This window comes from Narcine bancroftii, chromosome 4, assembly GCF_036971445.1.
Source record: "Narcine bancroftii isolate sNarBan1 chromosome 4, sNarBan1.hap1, whole genome shotgun sequence".
In the NCBI taxonomy this organism is placed as follows: Eukaryota; Metazoa; Chordata; class Chondrichthyes; order Torpediniformes; family Narcinidae; genus Narcine; species Narcine bancroftii.
Genome location: NC_091472.1, coordinates 58797559 through 58825017, shown reverse-complemented (window position 1 = coordinate 58825017; position 27459 = coordinate 58797559). Strand labels below are relative to the sequence as shown.

The 27459-nt window shown below is 41.9% G+C and overlaps 1 protein-coding gene across 5 annotated transcripts; it reads left to right on the top strand.

Annotated features, from left to right (window-relative positions):
* The first annotated feature begins 462 nt into the window (after positions 1–462).
* On the top strand, positions 463–27459 carry taf1a (TATA box binding protein (TBP)-associated factor, RNA polymerase I, A). Of its 5 annotated transcripts, none has more exons than XM_069931375.1 (11): positions 593–681; positions 4465–4625; positions 7549–7718; positions 9599–9712; positions 10334–10532; positions 11594–11721; positions 16453–16611; positions 18087–18153; positions 20520–20643; positions 23030–23184; positions 27201–27459. In XM_069931375.1, exons 2-11 carry the CDS (start codon positions 4499–4501, stop codon positions 27314–27316), a joined length of 1359 nt encoding a protein of 452 aa, XP_069787476.1. In that variant the 5' UTR covers positions 593–681; positions 4465–4498; the 3' UTR covers positions 27317–27459. The 5 variants fall into 5 exon arrangements, with proteins under 5 accessions (XP_069787474.1, XP_069787476.1, XP_069787475.1 ...); XM_069931374.1 differs by having other exon boundaries at positions 596–747; XM_069931376.1 differs by having other exon boundaries at positions 596–799.

The following is a 27459-nucleotide window of genomic DNA, read 5'->3' as shown; positions in this document are numbered from 1 at the left end:
TTTAGACCATCCTGACCGGGTTGGACCCTTTCAAGCTGCCACGTGAGTGGGGCACTAACCGAGCAATTTGCCCGATTAACCCCATTTTACACAGCAGCTTGAAAGGTCCTAATTAATGTCTCAAAAGTCTCTCCCTGAATGTAGAACATGGGAGTGACTTCATACAAGTTGCAATTCCTGAGAAATGGGGATTTTAAGTGAAATTATGTTGATGTTTATCACTTTTCAAAAGAAGCGTGGGTTCATCCCCCGCGTGTTTAATTGGTAGGTTTAATGTAAAACGCTCCAACCTCCTCCTAATCGTCTTGATCTGGATTTCTTTCTGAACCTGACCAGGACCAGTCGTTCCCGGCGCCCACCAGGAGATGGCGGCCGTGCCCTCGGCTTTCCAGTCGTTCCCGGCGCCCACCAGGAGATGGCGGCCGTGCCCTCGGCTTTCCAGTCGTTCCCGGCGCCCACCAGGAGATGGCGGCCGTGCCCTCGGCTTTCCAGTCGTTCCCGGCGCCCACCAGGAGATGGCGGCCGTGCCCTCGGCTTTCCAGTCGTTCCCGGCGCCCACCAGGAGATGGCGTCCGTGCGGCGTTCAGGGGTGTGCGGCCTTCTTCCCCGGCTCTGACTGCAGGCGGCGGCGGCGGCGGGGCCCTCCTTCTTCAAGTGTTGGACGTTTAATAGGGCTGGAAGGTATCGTTCTCGTGACTTTGCTTTTGAAGTAGCGTTTCGCACTCAGGACTTTGGCGTTCAATGGAGGTAACGCTGTTATTTGCAGAGGATCGCTAACGCGTTGGAATGATCTGAGATGGTAGGAGGCTCTGGGCTCAGAAGAGTTTGGTCCATAACCTGTGTTTCAGCTGTTCAATGAAATCCCTTTCCAGAGTTTAAACAGGAAAAGGTCGACAATGCTCTACAGCAGGGTTTCCCAACCCTGGGGTGGGGGGTGTAAACTTGTACCTCTCACTCTGTTCGTTTTAGATTGGTCACAGTGTTCAAGCTACCAAAGATAATAGACACACACACCGAGAGCAGTTCAGGCACAGAAACACAGAAGATAGGAGCAGGAGTAGGTCATTCGACCCTTCGAGCCTGCTCCGCCATTCAACGAGATCATGGCTGATCTTAAAGTTCAGTACCCCGTCCCCGCCTTCTCTCCGTAACCTTTAATACCCTTATACTGAAGAAATAGGTCTAATTCCCTCTTAAATAGATTTAATGAACCTGCCTCTACTGCCCTCTGTGGCAATGAATTCCACAGATTCACCACCCTCTGGGTAAAGAAATTCCTCCTCATCTCGGTCCTAAATGGTTTGCCTATTATCCTCAAACCATGGCCCCGGGTTCTGGATTTTCCCATCATTGGAAACATCCCATCTGCATCCATTCTGTCCAGTCCTGTCAGAATTTTATAGGTCTCTATGAGATTCCATCCTGGAATCAAGAACTGCTCAGGGCTCACCTCTTGCTTTCGGCGAAACATCTTGAGACCAATCCTGCTCGCAACGCCAATTGTCTTGGGTAAACTTGTACCTCTCACTCTGTTCGTTTTAGATTGGTCACAGTGTTCGAGCTACTGAAAGAAAATAGACACACACGCCGAGAGCAGTTCAGTTTATGCAAGTCTTTATTACTAAATCTAAAGCTGAATTCACACTACAACATGCAAGCCCTTCCCAATTATACTTTCAATGCCTGGACTGGTCCCAACTGCGAGGCGATGATTGAACACGTAGTAGGTTGTCTGGGCACCGGTAGGGCCCGGACCGGGACGTTGGCTGGACTCTAGAAGTTATTCTTCTTGCTGAGAGATGTTGCCACCTTTCTGAGAGTCTCAAATATCAGCAGCAAAAATTGTTTACTCATATAGCTTATCTCTTTCAATAAATGCTTTAATTATCTTTCACAGTCTGCGACAAACAAAAGTCAACTGTTGCATCCTGGGCCTCATGGTGGTATTTAGATGTGTCTACTAATTCATATGCATCCTGGGCCTCGTGGTGTAAATTAGATTTATTGTCTTCCTATTCAACTGCATCCCTGGGCCCCATGGTGGAATTTAGGTTATGTCTTCTGATGACATCCCTTCTTGCATCTTCTTTGGCTTGGCTTCGCGGACGAAGATTTATGGAGGTGAAATGTCCACGTCAGCAATAGGGGAGGACGTGGACCTGTCCTCGGGCCTGCGCAAAGGAGCTTTTAGATGGATTGCAGTGTGCGCAGTACTGGCCCCACCCTTTACACCCATGGTTCGTGTGCCGTGGCCAAGCAAGCTGGGACGTGGCAGCGAGGTCCTTGGGTCGTAGGTTTTATATCGGAGTGGCCTTCTCCTATGCAGATTTCTTACCTAGGTCGGACCATACTGCCGGGGCCGCCGCCTCCTTCTTTAAATGATCCCTTACTAATCACCAAGCATCTACAGCATAGGGAATACTTAAAGTGGTATGTGAGTGGAAAGAAAAAGGTTGAGAATCACTTGTGATGTCCTCATTGTACCATCAGAGGTTTTCATAAACACTAAGAAGGCTTGAAAGTTTAACAGCACAATTTTTTACTCACATTAGGTTACTGGTCATGTATTGCATAAGCTGGTCTAAATCCTCCATTACAGAATGGTTAGGAAGAACATTTGAGTAAACTTGTTCTCCCTTCTTTGAATTTTGAATAATTTGAGCTGACTCCTTGTCAACATGATAGTGTTGAGAGGCTCCAAAGGGGTGATATTCTCCCAATATACAGTATATACAAACAAGACTGTACAACTGCTAAACTCTATTACAGTACATTTGTTTTCACCCTCTCTTTAAGGCACATTAAACTTTGTATTGTTGTCCTTGTAGTTTGGAATTGGCAAGTTAAAGGCAATGAAGCCATTGAAATAAAAATATTTATAAATACAAAAATTCAGATATGTTACATTACTATAAATCAACTTCTATTTCTAATACATATATTTAAAAATTAAGAAGACCCCTCCCCCCACAAGGCTGGAGGGTTTCCATCAAGGTGAGTGAAGGTAAATACACTAAAACAACTTTTTTTTTCCTGAAATCTCACCCTAAATATTGGGGGAGGGGGAATCCTATATGCTGTCAAATATGGTCATTCCTTTGGATTATTTTATATGTAAATTCAATAAAATTGAGTCTAATACTGCTGTTTGCCAATTATTACTTGTTTTTTGACATTATTTATTGTCATGCATACTATGGTGCAGAGAGAAATTTCATTGTGCGAGCAATTTCTTTCTTTTTCTTCTTTCTTTGGCTTGGCTTTGCGGACGAAGATTTATGGAGGGGTATGTCCACGTCTGCTGCAGGCTCGTTGGTGACTGACAAGTCCGATGCAGGACAGGCAGGCACGGTTGCAGCGGTTGCAAGGGAAAATTGGTTGGTTGGGGTTAGGTGTTGGGTTTTTCCTCCTTTGTCTTTTGTCAGCGAGGTGGGCTCTGCGGTCTTCTTCAAAGGAGGTTGCTGCCCGCTGAACTGTGAGGCGCCAAGATGCACGGTTGGAGGTGTTATCAGCCCACTGGCGGTGGTCAATGTGGCAGGCACCAAGAGATTTCTTTAAGCAGTCCTTGTACCTCTTCTTTGGTGCACGTCTGTCTTGGTGGCCAGTGGAGAACTCGCCATAGAACACGATCTTGGGAAGGCGATGGAGACGTGACCCACCCAGCGCAGTTGGGTCTTCAGCAGCATGGATTCGATGTTTGCGGACTCTGTCAGCTCGAGTACTTCAATGTTGGTGATGAAGTCATTCCAATGAATGTTGAGGATGGAGCGGAGACAGTGCTGATGGAAGAGTTCTAGGAGCCGTAGGTGATGCCGGTAGAGGACCCATGATTCGAAGCCGAACAGGAGCGTGGGTATGACAACAGCTCTGTATACGCTAATCTTTGTGTGTTTCTTCAGGTGGTTGTTTTTCCAGACTCTTTTGTGTAGTCTTCCAAAGGTGCTCTTTGCCTTGGCGAGTCTGTTGTCTATCTTTGTCGATCCTTGCATCAGACGAAATGGTGCAGCCGAGGTAGGTAAACTGGTTGACCGTTTTGAGTTCAGTGTGCCTGATGGAGATGTAGGGGGGCTGGTGGTCATGGTGGGGAGCTGGCTGATGGAGGACCTCAGTTTTCTTCAGGCTGACTTCCAGGCCAAACATTTTGCAATACAGCTCATACAATACCCATACAAACAACAGCAGTTAAAACCATAGCACAGTTACAGAGAGAGAGATCAGTTAGAACAGAGCAAAGGTAACATTTGTGCAAAGTTTATACTGACGTCTGATGTCAAGAACCAAATTGTCCTTGAATCTAGTGATCTCATAGTTGTGGAACTTCCTGAGGTGAGAAGGAGAAAAGATTCTGATTGGGGTGGAATGAGCCTTAAAATGTTACCCGCTTTTCTGAGTCCGGGGAAACTAAGATGGGGAGGTTTGTGAGTTGCTTTCCTGTTGCTTTAAAAATCATGTCTTAACTTCCAGGCTATCTCAACTTCACGTCGAAGGTGGGCTGACAATGGATGATGAAGTAGAGAAGTTGATGGCAGAAAGGAACTATTCTCTTGATGTGGAGAAAACTTGGGCATACAGTTCCCTTCCAGAAATCCATTTGCATCTGCCTACCTGCGTACTTCAATTTCAAAGTATGACCATCTCAGTGAGCTATTTATATTTTGACACAATTGTACGGAGTGTCCAAGAGCAAAGGCCTGTATATAAGAACATCAGTAAATACAGTACATGTGATTAAAAGGATGTGTAAGAGTGTTCAAAGGAATCATTTTGATAGGATAAATAGCTTCTCTCTGATTAAGTCTTGAAGTATAAAGTTTGCTACCCATCTCGGCTGCCTGAGGTAAGTGCACATGCCCTGTGTTTTCTGAGTCCTATCTGATTATTCTGTGCCAAAATATCCTCCCAACTTTCTGAAGCTGTTCACTATCTAAGGTTCAAGTTGAGAATATGATGGAATTGTCTCTGCTTGCTTGGATTTGAGCACAGCTAGGGCATAACAGCTTGTTTGAACAGCAACTCCCTCTTCAGACAACGATCCCCGCCCCCATCGACGTGATCTGCCAGGACTGTTGTCTGAAGATGGCACAAAAAATCATTGAGGACCCCTTCCACCCTGCACACAGCATCTTTCAGCTACTCCTGTCGGGCAAAAGGTACAGGAGTATCAGAGCCAGCACCTCGAGGCTGGGGAACAGTTTCTTCCCACAGGCAATGAGGATGCTGAATGACTAAAGGAGCTGCTCACACAAACCATCTGATATTCTCATATGTGCAAAATAATTTTTATTTGGATGAAATAAATCCTGCATATGTATTTCTTGTTTGTATGTGCGTCATGGTTGGTGGTGTGTCTGGATATTTTGCATCGAGGACTGAAGAACGCTGTTTTGGCAGGTTGTACTTGTACCATCAGATGACAATAAACTTGACTCTCTCCACCACCAAATATTTTAAGCATTCTCTCCGCTCAAGTGCACTGTGGCTGCAGTGTGTATCACCTCCAGTAAGCCATGCAAAAATTGCTAAGGTACTTCATGAACCTCCAAGCTCTCATCCTGAGCAAGAAGGACAAATCTACTGTTTTACCCACTCCCATTTCCTTGTAACCGTCATGATTATCACTGCTGTTTTCTTCTTCGAGTTGTGCAGCATGGAAATGGGACCCCTTCATCCATGCTGGTCAAGTTGCTTGGCTAAGCTGGTTCTAGTTGCTTGTTTGGCCTACATTCCTCTAAACATTTCCTATCGATGTAAAAGTTGTAATTGAACTCTCCTCAACAACCATAAACTACTTTTTTTTTTCTTGCCTTGCTGTAAATGTGAATTTTTACTATCCATCTTTAGTATTTATCTGTTTCCATACAATAATGAAATATAAACTATTGAACTTGTTTTTCTATTTTAAAAAGTACCCTTTTGGCACAGCAAGCAAGAATTTCATGAAAATGTATCTTGTGTGTATGACAATAAACTATCATTTTTTTTTAAATATATATTTTTACTGCAAAGGGAAATTAGAGATTCTGTATGCACATTATGAATATGTTGCATATTCAAATCATACTCCAGAGGACAAGCTACATTAATGGTGTCACTGATTTCCCCCCAATTATTTGTACTCCTTAACTGCCCTCCCTTGTAACACTAATCATGCAAAAATTGTGTACACTATTGCAAGTCACTTTGTTTTCGCATTGATTGCTGTGAATATTTACCTTGTGTATTGTCTTTTTCAAAAAATTTGGTTGTTTACTTTTTTTAATACAAATTACCCGTTCAGCTGCAACAAATAAGAATTTCAGTGTAGATGTACAATGTACGTTAACTATAAGCATTATTAGTCAATCACTAAGTGCCTTGTTAAACACTAAGCCAAGCATTTGAGGAAAGGGGGAAGAGAAAAGATGAGTGTGAGAGCAGTTTGCTGTTTTCCATGTCGGATGTGGGAGGTCCTGGAGTCTTCTAGCCTGGTGTGCCAAGCTGCGGCTTCTCAGGGACTGTTAGGGAACTGAAGCTGCAGTTCGATGACCTCGCTCTGGTCAGGGAAAGTGAAGTCATCGTAGATGTGAGTTACAGCCAGGTGGTCACACCGGGAGGAGGACAAATGGGTCACAGATAGGAGAGGGAAGGGGAAGAGTAAGGCACTAGAGAGGATCCCTGCGGCTGTAACCTTCAATAATAGGTACTCCTCTTTGAGTACTAATGGTTGGGACAGCCTGGCTGGGGAAAGCAACAGTGGCTGTGCCTCTGGCACAGGGTCAGCCCCTGTGGCTCAGAAAGGAAGAGGGGGGCAATAGTCATAGGGGACTCAATAGTTAGGAGGACAGATAGGGGATTCTGTGGACGCAGTAAGGAGAACCGGGTGGTGGTTTGCCTCCTGGTGCCAGGGTTCGGGATGTTGCTGCTCATGTCCAAGATATCCTAAAGTGAGAGGGAGATGAGCCAGAGATCATGATACATGTAGGTACCAATGACATAGGGAAGAATAGAGAAGAGATCCTGAAAAGTGAGCACAGGGAGTTAGGAAGGGAGTTGAAAAGAAGGACCGCGAAGGGAGTAATCTCTGAATTACTGCCTGTGCCACGTGATAGTGAGAGCAGGAATAGAATGAGGTGGAGCAAAGGGCAGGGATTCCAGTTTGTGGATCACTGGGACCATTTTTGGGGTAGGTGTGACCTGTACAGAAAGATCGAGTTGCACTTGAATCCCAGGGGACCAGGATCCTGGCAGGGATATTTGCTAAGGCTACTCAGGAAACTTCAAACTAGAATGGTTGGGGGGGAGGGAACCAAATGGAAGAGAACAGCAAGTGAAAGGTTAGATTGCAAACAGAGAGCTTGTAGACAGTGATGGAGAAGGGAGATGCTCTGTATGAAGATGGAGGAGAGATGATAGAAAAAGAACATAATAGAGTTGTTTGTAAAGTTAAGTCTGTGTCGTCTATAGGACTATTCTTGGTTTCAGCAGTAGAACTGTGTGGCTGCGCCATTTTACACTGGGTTCATCTCTCACAAACATATTGCTGTTGATGACTATATTTCTAACATACAGATATTAAAGATGGAAAGCAGAGCGGCTTCCAAAGAACAGCCAAAGTCTGTTTGAGGCAGATTTACCAAGACGTATTGTATCATGACTGGCAGACTGCTGCAGAACTGATGACCAACTACTTCCAAACTTTAGAAGACACCTCTCCTCGAAATCAGAGAATAGCCTGTAAGGTAAGAAATCCAGAAACCTTGGCATTGTATTATCCTAATCACCTGTAGGTATTGTCACTGTGGGCCTGGTCTCTGATGCGGGCCTGGAAAAGTATCTCCTGAAACTGAACAGCTTGCTGAACAACAAAGGATTGAAGGTCACATGTAAAGCAGTTAAATTAGGACAATGATTTCCTTCCTGAAATGATGCTTGACCCAATTGGGTTTCTGCAACAATCTTGCAACCTCTTGATCACGTTCTGTGATAAAATCCAGAATTCTCATAAATTTATTTCAAACTTTAGGATGGGATGAGATTAGACTTCTGGTGTCATCTCTGCACATAACATACCAGCAATATTTGCTGCATGTTGAATTTTGAATGCAAGATGAAAAAGTGCAAGTACCACGCTAATGGGGAGAGTGAGAATTTTCACAAGCAATTTGATTGATGACCCTCACTGGGATATAATAACCGTGCCTGCCACGGGAAGTTGATAACTAAGCATCAGAATTGGTCCTTTAATGCAACTGTTTTGTAATGTGTTCATTTTATGGTTTCTAAGTACAAGCTATCCTTTCAGAATTCACAAATCAAGACCAAAAATTGTTAAGATGTGGAATAAAATTCTCTCTTACAGAATTTTTGTTGGAGTGGGAATAAATGAACAAGAAATGTCAAAGAAACCAAAAATGTCATCCTTTTTAATGTTCAGCCACTCATTTGGGGCATTAAATTTTGGGTGTGGTGTCACTGCCTTGATTCATTGGCAATCAAAAGCTGTGTCCTTTACCACACTCTCAAGCAGATGTCTTAAAGTACAGTGATGCCTGCACTCTTCAACTTGATGTTTCATCTGGTATGCTTCACTTCAGGGCGCCATGGTAACTGTGGCTAGCTCCTTTAAAGTAGTCCTGTACTCCCATCAAGTCGCAGCACTTTATTCTGTTGCCCCCCCCCCCCCCCCCGAACTCTTATTCCATTTTTCTCCATGACCCCAGTCCTCAAATCATGTCCCTGAAATTCCCACTTCCTGAACTCTTTCTGAATTTGCGAGCCTTGCACATCAGAAAAACGTATTTATGAAGAGCAGGATGTCTGTTCGTATATCCTCTGACCGGAGAGGGCACAGCAGAGGAGGAATTCTGCTATAACTGCCAACCCAATCAATTTGGTGATATCCAATCCAAATCTCATTGCTCCACAGCATCGAGAAACTTAAGATGCATACTGACAAAATTTGTTTCATTCTCATTGAATATTGGCTGAAGCTGTAATTTAATGGAAATGAGTCACTTTGCCATCGTGATGAAATGGCTTAACGTGAGAGAAATGCCTCCTCTCGGAGTGCATCTGTTTATTACGTGGGAATTGCTTTGCCGTAAACTCCTCCGCAACACTGAGGTTGCCTGTTGTCATACTTGGGTCATTGATTTATGAGTGGAATTAGGCCATTTTGCCCATCAAGTCTGCCCTGCCATTCCACCATAGCTGATTTGCTATCCTTTTCAATCCCATTCTTGATTGCCTTCCTCATCAATACCCCATTTACCTCCATCTTTAATGTACCGAATGATGGCCTTCCCATTGCATATCTCTTTTAAATTCAATTTTGTACAGTTCATGGGGAATTGATAGTTGAATATTCAAGAAAAGCATGCATTAGGAAAACTAGAATATGTTGCTCATGGGATTAGGTTTCTTAGAAAGATGCAAGTAAAATGTACGCTTGTGTTGTACCTGGCATGTGAATTGAGTAGGAATTTACAATTGTAGATTTTGTACTGACAACCTTGCAAAGCTTCTGGGCTTTTTTTAAACTTTGATTTTTGCAATGAAGACTTCAGTATAGGCAAGATTATATCTGTTATATTCATTGTTCTTCCTTGTGATACTTCAGGCCATTTGGAGGATGGGGACTACAATACTTCAGCATCATCCTAATAGCTCCGTGGAGGATGTTGAATTATTCACTCGGAAAATGAAAATCATTGGAATGAAACATTACCTAAAGGTGACGACGTGAACATTCAGACTTGTGTAGCATTATTCTTGGTTGTACAAACAGCACTGCTGTGATTAATTTCAACATCTGTGGCACAAAGTTTCCAGACTGGGAATTGTCACAGATCAGTTCTGTCTCAATTAATGTTTCTGTTTAGTATTTTTCTGTAGGTCAGGACAGGAATCTTTTCTCCTGTTTTTATTTAGGAAATAAACGTAAACTCGCCTGACTTTGAGTCTTGCTTTACTTTTTATTTAATGTCAGATTTCAGTCACTTGGGCATTAACTGAACTGTGCTTTGTTCTGTTGGCTCCAAATTTGTTGGTTGTTTTGAGTCAAAACACTCAGAAGTACTGGAGGAACTCAGACGGTCTCGGTGTCCATAGGAGGTAAACGTACTGTATATTACCAACATTTTGGACCTGAGGCCCGAAGCATTAGTAATAAATCTTTACCCCCTATGGGCGCTGCAGGACCGGCTGAGTTCCTCCAGCATTTCTACGTCTGCAGACTTTTGCGTTTCGCTTTGTTGCTTTGAGTCCGAGTCATGTGAAGAGCTCAAACTCGGCTGAGTGCTGAGCCCATCCTGCTGCATTGAACCAATTGTAATTGCTACTGTTCATTCCCAAGGCCTGCTTGGAGCATGCATTCCACCTGCTGTGTAATGGAAAGATGGATGAAGCCTATAGGGAACTGTCATTAGCTGAAACATGGAGATATGGAGAAAAATCAACAGCTCAGCAAGAAGTGCTTAAACTCATCCAGGGCTACAGGGCACTGCTTGATTATTACACCTGGGCTAAAAAGAATTGTTTTGTTCATGAGAAGGGTAAGTGACGCCTATGGCCATAATTGTAGTAATTTGCCCTATATGGATCTAATGGGAATTCGTGGATCACTTGTAATTGGAGCTTGCATTCACAACAAATGCATGTCTTCCCGCAAATTAGATTTTTACAAACATTGGTTTTTGCTGGTGTGGTACAGTTTTGAGCTCCAAACCTATTGAATTTAGTGGCGTGATTGATGTTGTGCCTATGTTAGCTAACCTTATTGACTGCTGGCTCTCTGTCAAGCTATCAAGCCTTGAACACCAGTGTGCAAAAGGAGAGAGTGTTTCTGAAAAATCTGGGAATGTTGATGAAGTTGGCTGACGGTAGGAATTGCTTGTATGTAGATGGGACTGGTCCTGTTCTCCTGGGCACTAGACCAAGGCTGGAACGCTGTTGCTTGCTGCAATCAACAATCCTGGTATACTATTTAGCAGGCAACACAAAGCTAAGGTAAAATTTGAGGCTCACAGCTGCTTAAGGATATTTAAATTAGCAAAATCTGATTAGTTGCTTGCATCGTGAAGTGGAATGGCAAATTGAAATTAGAATTTTTGAGTTTTAACATACTGTGCAAAATATCTTTTTTTTTCTCCATTGTGTTTCTTTAGGTCGTATTGTTCAGTGAAAGTGAAATGGCCCCATGTTTGCAAGTTTTACTGTACCAATCCTGATCAGTGTCACAGATGATATCCACCATGGCAATGGCAATAAATCACTTTGCTTGTCCTTCCTGACCCTTTCCACACTGAGCATACTCTCTTCCATACTGTGACATGAAACTGAGATGAGTTTTTCTTCCATTCTTGATTCGGAAAGAATATACCAAAGTTTTCTATTCCCAACCTCGCAGTTGTTTTCCGTGGTTATTCCCCCTCAACGCTTTCCACCTAACTAAACCACATAACTTCACCTGGTGGTCTCATCCAAAGGCCTGACGTGGAATATAGTTTGATCATTGCCTCAGGAAGTGGTGTTTGTGTTTAAACATGCCATACAAATTTTAGTTTGCTACTTTTATTTCTCCACCAAGAAATAATGATGTGTTCTTTAAACCTAGCTAATGATGTCGTCGATTCAAGTATAGCACAAGAAATGCACAAGTATTTCCGACAAGCCTCCATTGGACTTCATGATGCTGTTCAAAATCCTGGTGTTTGGGATCCATTTATACTCTGCTATATCAATGTAAGTGTCTGCGTGCTTAAACCATAACTTCATAAAAGCTTAAACGATCTTGTGCTTGTTAAACATTAGAAAGGATTTTAATATTTTCTCAGTCTTCCTTTTGATCACGGTTGAAACCAGCTATTGAAATGATGTGATTGGCAGCCTTGTTCTTTATTAGGACACTAAACTGAGTGTTTTAGACTTGGAGTGCAGATTAGCTATCACATTTTCTGAGATCACAAGATTCGGCGGGAGTATTAGCGCATATCCATGGGTTGTTGCAGGAGCCTGCTTACGTGATGGATCTCAGATGCAGGAGATGGAGAGTGAGAGTGTCAAGATCACCCATGTGATGGAGGGCCAATGAGAAGATCAGAGGGGTTTAACTTGTGGTGTTTGGTGGGGTGAGGAATTCAGTGTTGTGTTTGAACGGAATAAAGAGAGTCGACTCCATTTTGGGAGCCATACAGTCATTAAACGTGCATTAACCCACTACATAGAGACCTGGGGCCCTCCAGTGGCAACACGGACTCCTAGATTACTCATAAATCACGGAAGCTGAATTCATACACATGCAAGAACTGGGCATATTCCACAGATTTGACAGTTGCTGGGCATCTCCTTTGCATATAGTTCCAAAAAAATCTCCAGGGGATCGGCGGCCTGTGGTAACTATGATGCCCTCAACAATTCCTCTGTGCCTGATTGATACAATATTCCTAATTTACAAGACTTCTCAGCGAACCTCCACAGCAAACATGTGTTTGTGAAAATAGATCTAGTACGTACTTACTATTAGATTCCTGTAGAACCATCAGCTGTTGCCAAGAAGCCAGTAATTGCCCCTTTCGGCACATTTGGTCTGCAGTACGGTCTGCAGAATGCAGCTCAGACGTTCCAGCGGTTTATGGACCACGTACTCTACTATCAACAATATTCTAGCAGCGAGTGTGGATGAAGAAGAGCAGTACATACACGTGCTGGAATATTGATAAGCACCATCTTGTATCAGTATTCCAGAGACTTGATGAATTTGATATTGTGATCAATCTGAGTAAAGGCATTTTTGGTGCTGCTGTTCTTATATTTTTGGGACATAGAGTTATGCAGCATGGGATCTTGCCTGATGAAACAAAAGTGCAAGAAATATGAAATTTTCCTACATCAGTTTCGTTTGGCCAGTTGCTTCTGAGGGATGATAAATGTCTACTGTTGTTTCCTGCCGAATGCCACAGCATCTCCATTACCCCTTACTGAACAACTAAAAGGATCTGACAAATCCATTTCTAAAAGACCATTGAGTTTGAGAAACGATGCCGTGCGTGCTTTCAACTATGTGAAGACTGCGCTTGCGAATGCCACAATGCTTGTACACCAAAAGCCCAACGCCTTGCGCTCTCACAACAGATGCCTCCGTCAGCACCGTGTGAGAATGGGTTCAAATGCAATTGGAACCTCTGGCAATTTTTTGCAGCCAAGCTCTCCGGCTCAGGCAAAATATAGCATGTTTGGTCGAGAACTGGCCATCTAACTCCCAGTGAAACATTTTAGGTTTTTGTTGAAAGGTTGCCCTTCCACCATTTATACAGACCACCAGCCTATTACCCATTCTGTGCACCTCCACTCGCCTCAAGAAACTCAGCTCTTGGACTTCATCTTACAGTTTTCCTCAGGCATATAGCACATCTGAAGTGAGGCAAATGCCGTGGCTGATCCCCTGTCCAGGTGCGACATTGACACCTTACAAACAATTACGGCCATCTATTTCGTGCACAACACACTGATCCCAATCTCATTTGGTATCACCGAATCAACACAGGTCTCCATCTACAAGATGTGAGCCTGGATGAATCGGGTGGAACATTGGTCTGCAATTTTGCCCCCCGCCCCCACCGGAGACCTGGTGGCACTGAGGTGGGAGATTTTTGAGATACATCATAACCTGTCACATCCTGGTAGAAGGGTATCAATCAAACTAGTTATGGAATGTTTTATCTGGCCTTGTGTTAAATAGGATGTTGGATTATGAGCAAGGACCTGCTCAACGCTCAAGTCTTCAGACACACAAAATCCAAGCTGGGGGATTTTGTTTTTTCTGATTCCTGTTTCCATCATGTACACCTGTACTTGGTAGGCCAGTTTCTGCCATCCAGAGAATAGACTTATCTACTTGTGTATGATGACTGGGCTATGAGGTGGCTGGAGGCCATTCCTGTCACTGACATTTCTCCAGAGATGATCACACAAGCTTTCGTGTTTCATTGAGTTCCATCTTTCGGTGTTCCGGGCACGTTTACAACAGACCAAGGGTCTCAGTTCAAGTTGGCGTTGTTCCATGCTCTCACTGATCTTTTGGACTATGGCTCAACATCCATGGACGAATGGCCTCATTGAGCATTTCCAACATCAATCGAAAGCAGCATTGACAATAGGTGGTGAAGCATCTACGGAGTGAACTTTTGCCCATGATTCTCCTTGGTGTGTGTACTGCTTTAAAGGCAGATCTTGGATGTTCAATGGCAAAGATGGTATATGGCACCACACTGAATTTGCCTGGTGAGTTTGTGAATCCGAGTCCAGGGACAGCACTCTATGTTCCAACGAGTTGTGTCGATTGTCTTTGGGAAAACATGATAGTTCAGACCTACTGTTGACATGTGTCACCTACAGTGTATGTGCCAGGTGATTTACAATGTTTCTTCGGCATGATGCTGTATGGAAACCACTTCAGCCCATTTACGACAGGCCTTTTGAAGTCCTACAACACATTCTGAAATCTTTTGTGATTCACAGAAATGGAAAAACAGACACGATGTTGAGCAGTTGTTCTCAACCTTTTTCCACACATACTTATCTACTCGTGTATGACAACTGGGCTGCCAGGTGGCAGGAGGCCATTAGTAAAGGATTGCTTAAGGTGGTATGTGGGTGGAAAGAAAAAAGTTTGAAAACCACTATTTTAATCATGCCTAATTGACTCATGTGCACGATTTCATAACTCCAAAGAAAATGGGCCAATGACAATTTTTCTCAAGCAAAATAGTTCAGTAACAATGGGTCTAGAGCAATGATTCTCAACCTTCTCTTCCCACTCACATACCACCTTAAGCAATCCCTTACTAATCACAGAGCACCAGTGGCATAGGGAATACTTAAACTGGTATGTGAGCAGAAAGAAAAAGGTTGAGAACCACTGATGTAGAGAATGCCACAAAGGGTGCACTGAATGTATTCGTACATCTTTGCTTCACCTGTACATCCAGAGGACTTATTTACTACATCTGGTGCACCCTTTGAGGCTTTACCTACATCCGAGAGACCGGTCGCAGACTGGGGGATAGTTTCGCTCAGCACATTCTCTCCGTTTGCAACCACAGAGACCCCCACCCCCAGTGGCCAACCATTTCAATTCTGAATCACACTCCCACGCTCACGTCTGTCCATGGCCTTGTGTACTCTCCCATTCAGACCACCTGCAGATTGGAGGCATTAACATTGACTTTACTGCCTTCCACTAAATCTGCTTTCCTTTTCTTTCCCCTCCTTTTTTCCTGTCTTTCCAGTTCTTCTACCCACCCACTCATCCATCCCTCTTCTCCCTGATCACTGCAGTTTCCTCCCTCCTTTCTCCACCTATCATCTTTGCCACCACCCCCCCCCCATTCTTTTGTTTGGATGCCTGGCAGAATTTTCTCATACTTTGATGAAGGGCTCATTACTGAAACACCATAATGTATCTCTGTCTTTGCTATGTAAAGGACACTGACCTGCGGAGTCTCTCCAACAATGTGTGTTTTTAATTTTAAATGCTAGTTTTGTATGTGACCACTAGATGGTGCTCCTCACACAGAAATACTCCAGCGCTGGAAAGTTTGGAAATGTGTGACTTTCAGATTAAGGGTCGTAGTCATTTATTGTTTGTTTTTACAAGATGTGGTTCGATCTACTGAGTGTTTGCAGTATTTTTTTTATTTTAGATTTACCCCAAATACGTATTTTTTTAATCGGGTATTTGACCATCATTCCGGTTACAGAAGCTGCGTGACCCCCTGAATTTCACCTGCATTTTTTTGTGCATTGCGCTTGATCCCAGCATCTTGTTGAACTCATTTCCACTTTCAGTGCACTGTCAATTACTGCCTACCAAAATAGATCATGGGAAAAACCTTTGTGTTTGTTGATGTACTACTGAGCCAAAGAACAGGCAACTTGGCTGACTTCCTCTTTATCAAATTGGCTTTTTGGGATCATTGGACTGTGTCCTTTCCATTGGATAGATGGGCCATATGACTGCCTTAAGCTCAGAAAGCTGATCACATTTGCTACCTGATAGAAGTTTCTCTAATGCCCCTCTTACCAGTAGTACTTGCACCAACCAAGTCTAATTTATTCCTGTTGTCGTACTTTGGGATCATGATTTTGGGTACTGGTTCTGCTTCATCCCTCCTGAACTTTTCAACTTGCATCTCTGAGTTTCTGCTCTCTCTCTCTTTTGATAGTTTCCTGATCTTAATATTGTCAGAGGAGATGTTCTGACTATTCAGTGTAGGCTTTCTCTTCAAGTGATACATTACTTTCATCTCTTAGAATCAGAATGAATACCTAAATGGTTGAGTAAAGATTGCCTTATGAATTATGAAATATCGATGAGAATTTGTGTAGCTGATCTCTATTTATTTGGAATTAAAGACCAAAAGAAGCTGCATTTATCATAAACTATTTAGTAATTTGTGTTGTTCTGTATTTCAGCTGCTTGACTTCTATGATGGTTCTGAGGAAGCCCTGAAGGTGCTGAATAATTATGCTTCTGATAGCAGATTCCCTCCAAATCCGAACGCTCATGTATATTTGTATGAGTTTCTGAAGAGACATGGCAGCCCACCCAAAAAACTGGTGAAAGTACTGAGGGTAAGATTTGCAGATCCAAAATCCACTGTTAGCAGATTGCGTTGCTCAAGATTCTAGCAACTGCAAGTCCTTCTCTTGTGACCCCAGAGGAAATGCTTGTACTACTTGTCACTCTTATGGCAACTCAGGATTTGCCAGACAGAGATAGATGTTCAATCCCATTTATTCATTTGGGTCTCCACTTGATTGTGTAAGTTGACCTTAGACTAACTTAGATTGGACCAACAAACTTGGACCATCAAACCCTGAGTGTTTAAAGCAACCTTTATTTCAACAATTTAGGTTTTTTGTTTATAGTTCATATGGCCTGTTACCATGCTGTATGTCTAAATTTATATTTAAAATTTGATGCATGGTCATTAGTCAGAACCATGAACTCTATTTTTTTCACTGATATTGCTTGATATCCTCAGTGTTAGTAGAATTTTTTTATTCTGTACTATGGCCCAGCATTTTTGAGTGGCACAATGAGCTTCTGTTTATATTTTAAAAAAAATCAGAATTGAGTATTTTATGTGTTGAAACATGTCCAGATTTTGATCTGGGTAATTCATACACCTGTAAAGTACATTTATGGAAGGAGATTGCTGACCTGCACCATAGCATCATATAGGACACCATGTCATTTTGGCAAAATAGCAAGGGCTTAGAAATACATTTTAACCTGAGAATAAAATATACTTCAGCATTTAAAGGACAACCCTACCTGGAATAATGCCAGATGAGGGTCTTCAGGTTTTTGTTATTATGACTGCCTTCTTTGCCCGAACACGATCATTGCACCTTCAAACATTTTCCATAATTTACATTCTTTGTTGTGACAGGAGAGGGCAGAGGAAAGGACCTTGTGTAAGATTTAATTTTTTAAGGTTTGCTTTGCGCCTCAAATCTCCAGCATATTAATAACCTCCAACCTGTTCACACACATCATAATTCACAGCTCCTGATGCAGGGTCTCAACCTAACCTCCAGAGCTGCTGCTCTTCCAGATGAGCTCCTTGAGCAGTTTTTTTTTGTCTCCATTAATCCTAACTCACTTTTTTGGGAGCTCTCTGTAAACTGTCCTTGTGCTTCACTGCAGTGTGGATGAAATTATGGACAGCATTAGTTCAAGAAAATGCCACTCACTACCATAACAAGAACACTCAGGGATGGAAAATGAATACTAGCCTTGCCATTGATGAGCATATCCCTAAAGTACTAAAGTATTAAAATCCCTTGTGTTTTTTTTCCCCACTCTTGAATTTAGGAAAATTGATAGGATCACAATCTACACATCTGACTTGGGGTCGATTTGACATTTGTGCCATATTTCTCTGTGTTTCTGTAGACTTGTTTATTATACGTGTAACATTTATTAATTTTGTGTACTTTGGCTAATTACAAAATACATTGTGGAAGAGGAAATTCACATGCAGTATGTTTTGTACTGCTCTGGTGGTGGTTTTACTGAATGGTTTCTGTCGACTTTTCAGGTTTTGTATCATCTGGCTCCTTCTCATGAACTAATGTTGGAATTTAATTCACTCCTCCTGAAGTCAAGTAAGTGGATGTAATTTCTTCTCCCTCTTGGTTTATGCACCTTGCCTAAGGATTGCCAGTCTGTGTGAAAATAGTTGAGGCAACCTATGAGTTTGGGCTGGTGGAATAGGATTTGGCTTGAAATATTGATCACTGTTGAATGCTCGGTTATTTTTGTTTTTGGTCACTCATTAGTCATTTTGTTCCATTCTAGCACCAGTATTAAAATGTAATTCTGGTGTGATTTCAACAGATGTAATGTCTGATGTGTGCACAAGAAGATTCAAGATTCCTTTTATTGTCATGTAATAAAACAGCAATCTTGCATGGAATTTGCTTTCTTCTACTGTAAGGCAGACAAATTCGCCATCAGTAGAAATTGCCTGGAGCACCGCTTACAGTCAGAGAAAGAAGCAAAAGAGAGTCCCCTCATAGTAACTGTGAATCCATGGATTCGCCTCCAGTGCTCCCGCAGCCCCTACAGCCACGCAGAGTCCAGTCCAAACCAGATCCGAACTTCTGACACAATCAGGAAACCTCAGTGCCCTCTTGCATCCCGGTTCCAATACCTGGTACCCCTTCAGCCAGTCTTGAGCCAGTCTCCAGCAGACACAGCTTGGTTTGAATCCCTTGAACACAGTTGCCTGCTGCCTGCATGGGTGCCTCACCTCAAGTTGACAAGAGCCTGCTGCCCATGTGCTCTTCAGCCGCAGACCCCCCCCCCCTCACTGGTCATCCGGCGTAGTCACCACCTCGTGGTCATCTCCTTTGCTTCTCCTTCTCAAACAAGGGGTGTTCTCCCCGTTTTCTGTTGCACCACTTCTCTGCGGCCGATCATGGGGGCCGCCATCTTGGATCTGCAGAGCCGCACAATTTCTAAATAGAACCATCGTTGGCTCCATTCGCAAGTAGTTTAAAACCTGTATGGAGCTGATGACATTTGGACTGGGTGGTTGGACCCCATGGGAGGACTGTATCGCCACTCCCTGCTCTCCCCAGTTCTGTACCTGCAACAGCCCTGCCATTACAGCAACACCATTTTCATATTCATTTTTATTTAAGGTCTCATGGGCAGCAAATAAATCAAAAGTAGGATGATCCAATTTAGCCACGTTGCCTGAGTAAGGTATGAAGACCAAAATGCTTGGAAAACTGAATGAATTAGGATCAGGCCATCAGTGGTTTTCAAACAATTCCACTCACATACCACTTTAGGTATTCCCTATGCCATTGGTGCACTGTGATTCGTAAGGGATTGCTTAAGGTGGTATGTGGGTTGGAAGAAAAAGGATGAAAATCACTGTTTTAATTGTACCTAATTGGCTTGTTATGTTCATGGTTTCATAACTCCAAAGGAAATGGGCCAATGACAATTTTTCTCAAGCAAAATATTTCAGTAACAATTGGGTCTAGAGCAGTGATTCTCAACCGTCTCTTCCCACTCACATCTCACCTTAAGCAATCCCTTACTCCAATGGCATAGGGATTACTTAAAGTGGTATGTGAGGGGAAAGAAAAAGGTTGAGAACCACTTCTCTGGAGTATGCACTGCCATTCAGTAAGGTGTGACAGATCAGATTCTTGCTCTTCAAAAGCATTCTTTGTTTTCACACAAATTTCCATAACTCTGTTTCCCTGAAGTTCAAACATCTATATTTGTCTAGAGGAAGCTTCTCATTTGAATAATGTCTTTTGCAGCATAGTTTAGTTTAATGTCTCATTTAGAAGATCATTGTTTTGTATGTTATGATGTTGAAGGGGGGCATTTAGCCTATTGAGACTATGCCAGCTCCGAGAATCCCATCACTCCCATTGCCCAACTTGTTTTCTTGTGGCTTTGAACCAATTCGCTTTTTCTTGCCTATCTCATCCCATAAGTGATATAATTTCATCTCCCTCTTGGTTTATACACCTTGCCTAAGGATTGCCAGTCTGTGTGAAAATAGTTGAGGCAACCTATGAGTTTGATCAATGTTGATCACTGTTGAATGCTCGGTTATTTTTGTTTTTGGTCACTCATTAGTCATTTTGTTGCATTCCAGCACCAGTATTAACCCACAGTAGGGCAGCTAATGGTGAACCATTTATTTGAAAAGTTTGTTTTCTTTTGGTAAGTGAAAGGAAACTGGAGTACTTGGGGTGAAGCCCACTAAGAATATGCCCCGCTCCACACCCAGCATCAGACATGGGTCCTTGAATCTGTGAGGCAGCGTCACTATTTGCTGCATCACTGGGCCATCCTGAAAGGTGAGCCCCTGTCACCTGAGTGTGCAATGAAAGTACTTTTTACAGGCCACTGTGATGTTTGATATCGAATGTGATTAGCTAAAAGAAATCTTAAGTGATAAAACCAGAAGTCTATTTCATGTGGTCATGGTCCTTTTCAGAAAGAAGTCGTCACCATAAGGAAGCGCTAACAGTTCTCTTCAGTCTGCTGGATTTCCCCACTTGGAAAGGAGACCACAACACTTGGAAATGCTTACTGAAGCAAATGAAGAAGGCGATAGCCCAGTACGTATACTTGCAAACATTAAATACCATATATGCCGGTGTATAAGACAGGACTTGAACTTTAAAAGTGTCACCGCAAAACCATGGGTCATCTTGTACATCAAGTATAAAATTCAAACCTTGACAGAGAAGTCTCAGTGCTCCTCCGCGTCAAGTCTAAAATCTGAACCTTAATAGCAAAGTTTCAGCACTCCTCCACAGGGTCCATCTGCCCAGTCTGACAGCCGTCGGCTCGGTACAGACTTTAACCATCCTGTTAAAGGAGCCAATAGTGGTTTATTTAAAAATATACTCATAAAATGTAAACCTTTACTGGGTAACTTAGTTTGAAAATACTGTGACAGTGTCGCTCTACTGGCCAGCGGGATGGTTGCTAAAGGACTATTGGGACATTAAGACTTGGCATAGTCTTGTACAGCAGGTATAGCTCAAAGTCTGCATTTTGGGGTGTGGGAAATTCACGAAGTCATCTTATTCACGAGTTGTCTTGTACGCAGGCATATATGGTATTTTTTTCCTTTGTTCAGTCAGTATTGCAAACTGCGGTGTCTGTTTCACATTGCCTATAGAAATGGGTCTGGGATGAGCCTTTACAAAAGCTTGACTTAGAATTGAGTTTTGGCTAAAATCTTTGAGGATGCTTGTAGCAATGCTTTGCTCTGTCTTGTATGCTTTATTTTAATGTGTTTCAAAAAGGCTGCATGGAACCTGAAAGCAGACAAATGATCTGTTTGAATGATGGCATAAAAATAATAATTGTGTGTAAGAACTAACCAGCATTTAAAATTTTTGCATCAAACAAAATTCCAGTAATTTTTCATTCTTTCAAGTGCAAGAAATGAGGGGCTGTTTGATTTGTTTCTTCCCTCTGCTTCTGATACCATTATTTCTTGTCCTGTAATACAACACCTTGTATTCTATCTTAGCAGTCTCTAACCAGCTACCATCAACATTCACTACTCCAATTTTTGGTAACTTTCCCCTTTGCTTTCTCAACCTCCTTCTCCCCTCCCCCTTGCTTTTTGTCTCCTGTCTTTCCTCTTTCCTCTCCTTCCCCCCCCCCCACCAGCTTGTCACCCATACCTTCCTTCTTCCAGCTCCCCACAACCTTCCATTCCTTCCTCCTACCCGAATATCTCTTCAGCCCTAACCTTTTTTTTGCTTCTTGCTACTTCTTTCCTCTCTTACCTGTAATCACCTTCCAGCCTGTGCTCCTCGCTCTACTCCCCCCACTGCCGAACACCCTTTTATTCAGGCTCCTGCCCTTGCAATTTTCAATGACAGGTTAAGGTCTGAAGCATTAACTCTGTTGCCTTCCATAGATGCTGCCTGACCCACCGAGTCCTCCGGCGCTTTCTTTTGTGTCAATGCAGTAACAGTACTCTCCACCCTAAGATTTGGCTGAGAGCTTGAAAAAAATTGTCATTTACACACCTGGACATCAAATGCTTCAGTTCTTGGGTTGCCTTCCATGTTTCCAGCCTCTGATACTTGAAATGGGTGAAACAAGTATGAGATGCAGCCTGTGCAGAAGCAGGATAAAATTCTGGGATCAAAGCAATCTTTATAATCCGATGTTGAAATCCTTGTGAAATGTTCTGCTGGTTTCAGCTTTCAGCACTTCTTTGCAAACGGTCGATGCTGAGAGTTGGAAGAAAAATAATAAGACCTTTAGGAATTTTAGATGAACTACACAAGACATTCAATCTGATCGATGTCTTATTTCTGGGATATTAAATTCTCTGAGGTGTTGGTCACATTTAAGATCATTAAGGGCATGATTGTGACCAGTTTATTAGTAGTAACAAGTGATTGATGTTGCTGCAGCATTAGCCAGATGCATTGATCAGTTTTAATACAGCAAAAGAACTTACCAGCTGCTTTGATGATGAAATTAATCTTTTGTGTTAACACAGCAATATCAAAACCTTTTGTAATATTGTGAATAGATTATTATGCATCAGAACTGGCCGGAAATTAAAAAAAATCTTTCTATGGTTGTACATTTCTCTCCTTTGCTTCTGCACAGATCTTAGGTGAGGCTTGAACGTGCCTTTCTGATTTTTGTCATCAATAGCAGTGCCGCTGAGCTGAACCGACACCCAAGACAACTGTGTTTCAAGGCTGTGATCTATTTGTTTCGTGTTTCACAGTAGGTACAAGTCAACAATCTTTAGCAGAACAATCTGCAATGTTGTTATCAACTTGCTATGATGGAAGAGTTAAACTAATTGTTCGCTCATGAGGGTTCTTTTCAGCTCTAGCTTTGAACGATCCTCTGTTGTAGAGGAGGAGGAAACTCTGGAAATGTTTAAACAATTCAAATGTTCTCATTTTAAAAAAAAAAAAACACGTTTTAAGGAAGCTGGTTTCTTTCCATTTGTAGAGGTTATTCTGACTGGATTAAAGAGCAGTGGGAGTCGAGGCAAGAATGGTGGCCTGCCTTACAATTCAGCAAGTATCGTGCACGTAAGGATTTTGAAGAAAATGAAAGCTATGCTTGCAGGAAAGCGACGATTGCAGGAATCCTAATGGGGAAAGGTAAATCAAAGCTTCCCTGGACCAATGGAGGTTCAAAAAAAAAATGGCCAGTTCAAACTATTGGAAATGCAGTATTGTGCAGAAAAATGATTGAATAGATGTCACCTTGAAGATATCTTTAACCACATAGATAGGCATACTCATTTTGATTTAATGTTTTAAATACATTCATTTTTAAAGTTGTTTTATGTGTAAATAGAATTCCATTAATCCTTTGGAATTTTCTTTCTCCTGGGTTCTTGGTGAATTTTGCTCAATGGACATCTAATCAGCCTAACAGCAGGACAAAGCTAAACGCCAAAAATATTTTAATGTATGGTAAAACCCCCTGGTATCTGGCACTTATGGGGATTGGTAAATGCTGGATAAGTGTATTTTCAAGTTGTTTGAGCCTTTCTCTTGCAATGCCTAACTAATAAACCTGCATTAAGAATAAACAGTTTAAACGACAAAAATACTACACTAAACAAACTTTACTTGCATGAATATATAAACATTAAAGTATTTTACTTTATTTTCAGTCACATTTTTTGAAAACATTTAACCGTTGTGGCATCAGCAGGTTCCTCCCCTCCACGGAGCCACCTGAAAGACTAACTACAGTGCCCTTCATAATGTCTGGGACAAAGACACTTTTTTTTCCTTTATTTGCCCCTGTGCTCCTTAGTTTTAAATTTGTAATCAAATAATTTACATGTGATTAAAGGGCACATTCCAGATTTTATTTAAGGTTATTTGTATACTTTTTGGTTTGACCATGTAGAAATTACACCACTTTTTAAATACATAGTCCCCTTATTTTAGGGTATATTAAAGAACAAGTCGTCCCCAACTTGTGACCCATGTGACTTATGACCATCTGGACATACGACCAAAATTAAAAAAAGAAAAAAATATGAAATTTGCATGGTTTATGTTGTATTTGACAAACTATAACAGGGATACAGGGCATGTGAAGAGCCAAAATGTGCATACTTATTAGTTGGCATCCTGGAGTCTGTAGCCTGGGTGCAGCCACCTTGATTTCTGTTTGGATGTGTGAGTCTTCAGTTGGTGCATGTGTGAAAGTTGAGCATCCTAACGATATTGAATTTGTGCCCTTAACTCTGGCACATGCGCCAACTGAACTCCAATACGCGAACACACATGTGGACAGGAATCAAGATGGCCGTGCCTAGCCTACGGACCCTGACAAACAAATAATGCACACATTTCGTCTTTTACAATACTGGCCCAAATGAATAATGAGTGTCACCCAGCCTCCAAGCACCTTTTGTAGATAGTAGTCCCTAAAGGGCAATTCCAACATACATCCATTCCAAGATATGACTGGTCGACCAGAACGGAGCACAAATGAATGTTGGCGAGAACTTTGTTGCATATCCCTTGTATGTATGTATGTATTGACTGTGACTGACTTGGCCATTCAGGAATTTTCCAGTTTTTAAACTTTGGTAAAATTCCTTTGTTGCTTCAGCAGTATATTTAGATCATTGTCTTGCTGTAGGGTGATGTGCCATCCAATGAGTTTGGAGGCATTTACTTGAACTTGATCAGAGCTGATCAGATGAGAATTTGAGCAGATATTCCTCAGAATTTATTTTGCTACTGCCATCAGCAGTTGTATCAATAATGAAGATAAGTGCGCCAGTACCTGTGGAAGCCATACATACCCAGGTATCCCGCCCCCCAAACCACCATGTTTCACAGATGAGGCAGTATGCTTTGGATCTTGGACAATTCCTTAACGCCACCACACTTTGCTCTTGCCATCACATTGATACACATTAATTGTGGTCTCATCTGTCCACAAGACCTTTTTCCAGAATTATACAGGCTTTTTTTTCATGGCAAACTGAAATCTGGCCATCCTGTTTCTATGGCTTCCCAGTGGTGTGGACCTTGCTTTGTAGCCTCTGCAGTTCTGTTCATTAAGTTTTCTGTGGACACATTCCAATGTGCCTCCTGAAGAGTGTTTCTGATCTGCCAGACAGGTACTTGGGGATTTTTCATTATGATGAGGTAGTAAAGATCTTCCTTGGGTCCTTTGTGATTACTGAGTCACCAGTATTCTCTTTCTTCTTAATGTTGTTCCAAACAGGTGAATTTGGTAATGCTAAGGTTTGGACAATGTCCCTTACTATTTTATTCTTGTTTTTCCACCTCATAATGGCTTCTTTGACTTTCATTGGTGCAGCTATAGTCCTGGTGTTGAAATATGGCAACTACAGATGCCAAAGGTGATCAAAAGCTTGGAAGCAAGCCTAGCTCTCATGCCTGCACCAAAAAAGCAATTAAATGTACCAGAGTAGTCATAAACATCTGTGAAACTAACTGACCCAAAAATTATGGTTCCCTGAGACGGGGGAACTATATACAAAGAGCGCTGTAGTTTCTACATGGTACACAAGTAATAAATTCTGGAATGTGCACTTTAATCACATGTGAATTGTTTGATTACAAATTTAAATTTGTTTTGCAAATTTAATTGTTCCTCTGAAGCAAAAGGCAAATAAAGGAAAAAAATGTCTTTGTTCCACACATTATTAAGGGAACTATATCATAATAACCAGTTAGCCAGTTTTTTTTTTGCTGACTTTTAATCCCTCTTTATTGCTGTGCTCACAAGGTCTGGGTGCAGAGGTTTTTATCTTTCTGGCCTAAAGCACTTCCTGTTGGTTCATGACCCAAGTGGTGGCATGTTCCTTGTATTACGGTGAGAAAGCTGACAGCCTGTATATTTTTTTAAAAATCTGTCCCATATTTTGCCAGCTGCAAATTTTTGTAGTCTCCAGCAGGCAAAGATATTTTAAATACCATTTTTATTTTAAATTTTAATTTTATTGCTATAAAATTGCTATAGAAACTTGTGGAAATGCTTAATTAAAGCTTAAGCGAAATAATGTTGAAACACTATCACTGTCTCTTATTTCCCCTGAAATTACTGCCTTATATCTGAGAAGATTAACCATTTTTCCTCATCTGCCTTTGTAATGCAGGGGAATCTCAGCAAGAATTAATCCTTTGTGTGTTTCCAGCAAGCATCAATCCTTGTCCATCCTGTGGTTCTAGAGCCATAGGGACTAAAGTAGAGCAGACTATATGGATCAGTGGGTACAGTACCCTGAAAGTGGTGACATGGTTAGGAAGGGTGGTGATGAAGGCATTTTGGCATGCTTGACTTCATCGGTGAGAGGGATGAGTATCAAAGATAGGATGTCCTATTACCGTTGTACGTTGGAGGAGCAACGCAACAAGCTTGCACCTCTCTGATGCTTGTGCATTTTCATTCGTTTGTCAATGCGTTCTGAATAAATTAACAGAATTTTGCAAAGTGCAGCCCACAATGTGCTCACTGATCAGATCTCCCACTGCTCCACCAGGAAGCAACCTGGACCTAATTGGTATTCTCTTACACAGTGATCGGTCCTCTTGCAATGTGGATATGCCGAAAATGGTTCTCCTGCTCAGGAGAATTTTTGACACATGATTTCTCTATGAACTGTGAAGGTTTTAGAGTGCATTTGGACATTGCTGACACTTCCAAAGCATTCATAAATTATTCTTAAAAATAAGTTAATCACCTAAAACATTGAGATTCTACATGTAGTAAAGTTTTTAAAAATATTTTTTCTTCCTTAAAGCTGTATTTTTATTTCTTTTGCGATTAATAGGTTTGTAGGTCCTTCTCTGTGTTTAATGAGCTCTCTCATTTTTCATCGATGCTGCCTGATTTTATCTAGTCTTTTGATTTCCATGATCAGATTAGACCAAACCTCCCCCACTTCCTAAAGGGTTGGGGAATCTCGGCAAATTGAGCCGTGCCTTTGAGCTCCATGCAGAGTCTAATAGTGGGACATGCGAACAGCCAGTCCAGCTGTGATGTTTCAGTAACTTCAGAACACCAGCATTTACATGAAGAAACACTGAGTTCCTGAGCTGACAGTTCAACAGTACAATCTAAACACGGCCCACTCTTTCTAATCTTTGCTACTGTTTTTTGTCTCTCAATTCAGGTTGCAAATATTTCGTCACCATCTTCCATCTGGGATACAAAGTTCAGAAGGAAAAACTGAAGAAAATTAGGCAATACGTACAGGATCACAGCCTGCGGCAGCTGAGCGGATGTTGACTGAAAGAGTCTGCCTGCTGTTTAGAGAATGTTAATAATGTTCTAACTTTTGAACTGTCTGTATGAATTACAGTCCATAGATTCTTTTTTATTAAAAAAATCAGCTTTTCAATAAAGCTCAACTATTTTTGCCAAAAAGCGAA

Coding starts and splice junctions, on each gene's coding strand:
- taf1a (XM_069931372.1), top strand. Junction 10,533..11,593: donor TTGTTTTGTTCATGAGAAGG/GTAAGTGACGCC, acceptor CTTTAAACCTAG/CTAATGATGTCGTCGATTCA. Junction 18,154..20,519: donor TTCACTCCTCCTGAAGTCAA/GTAAGTGGATGT, acceptor GGTCCTTTTCAG/AAAGAAGTCGTCACCATAAG.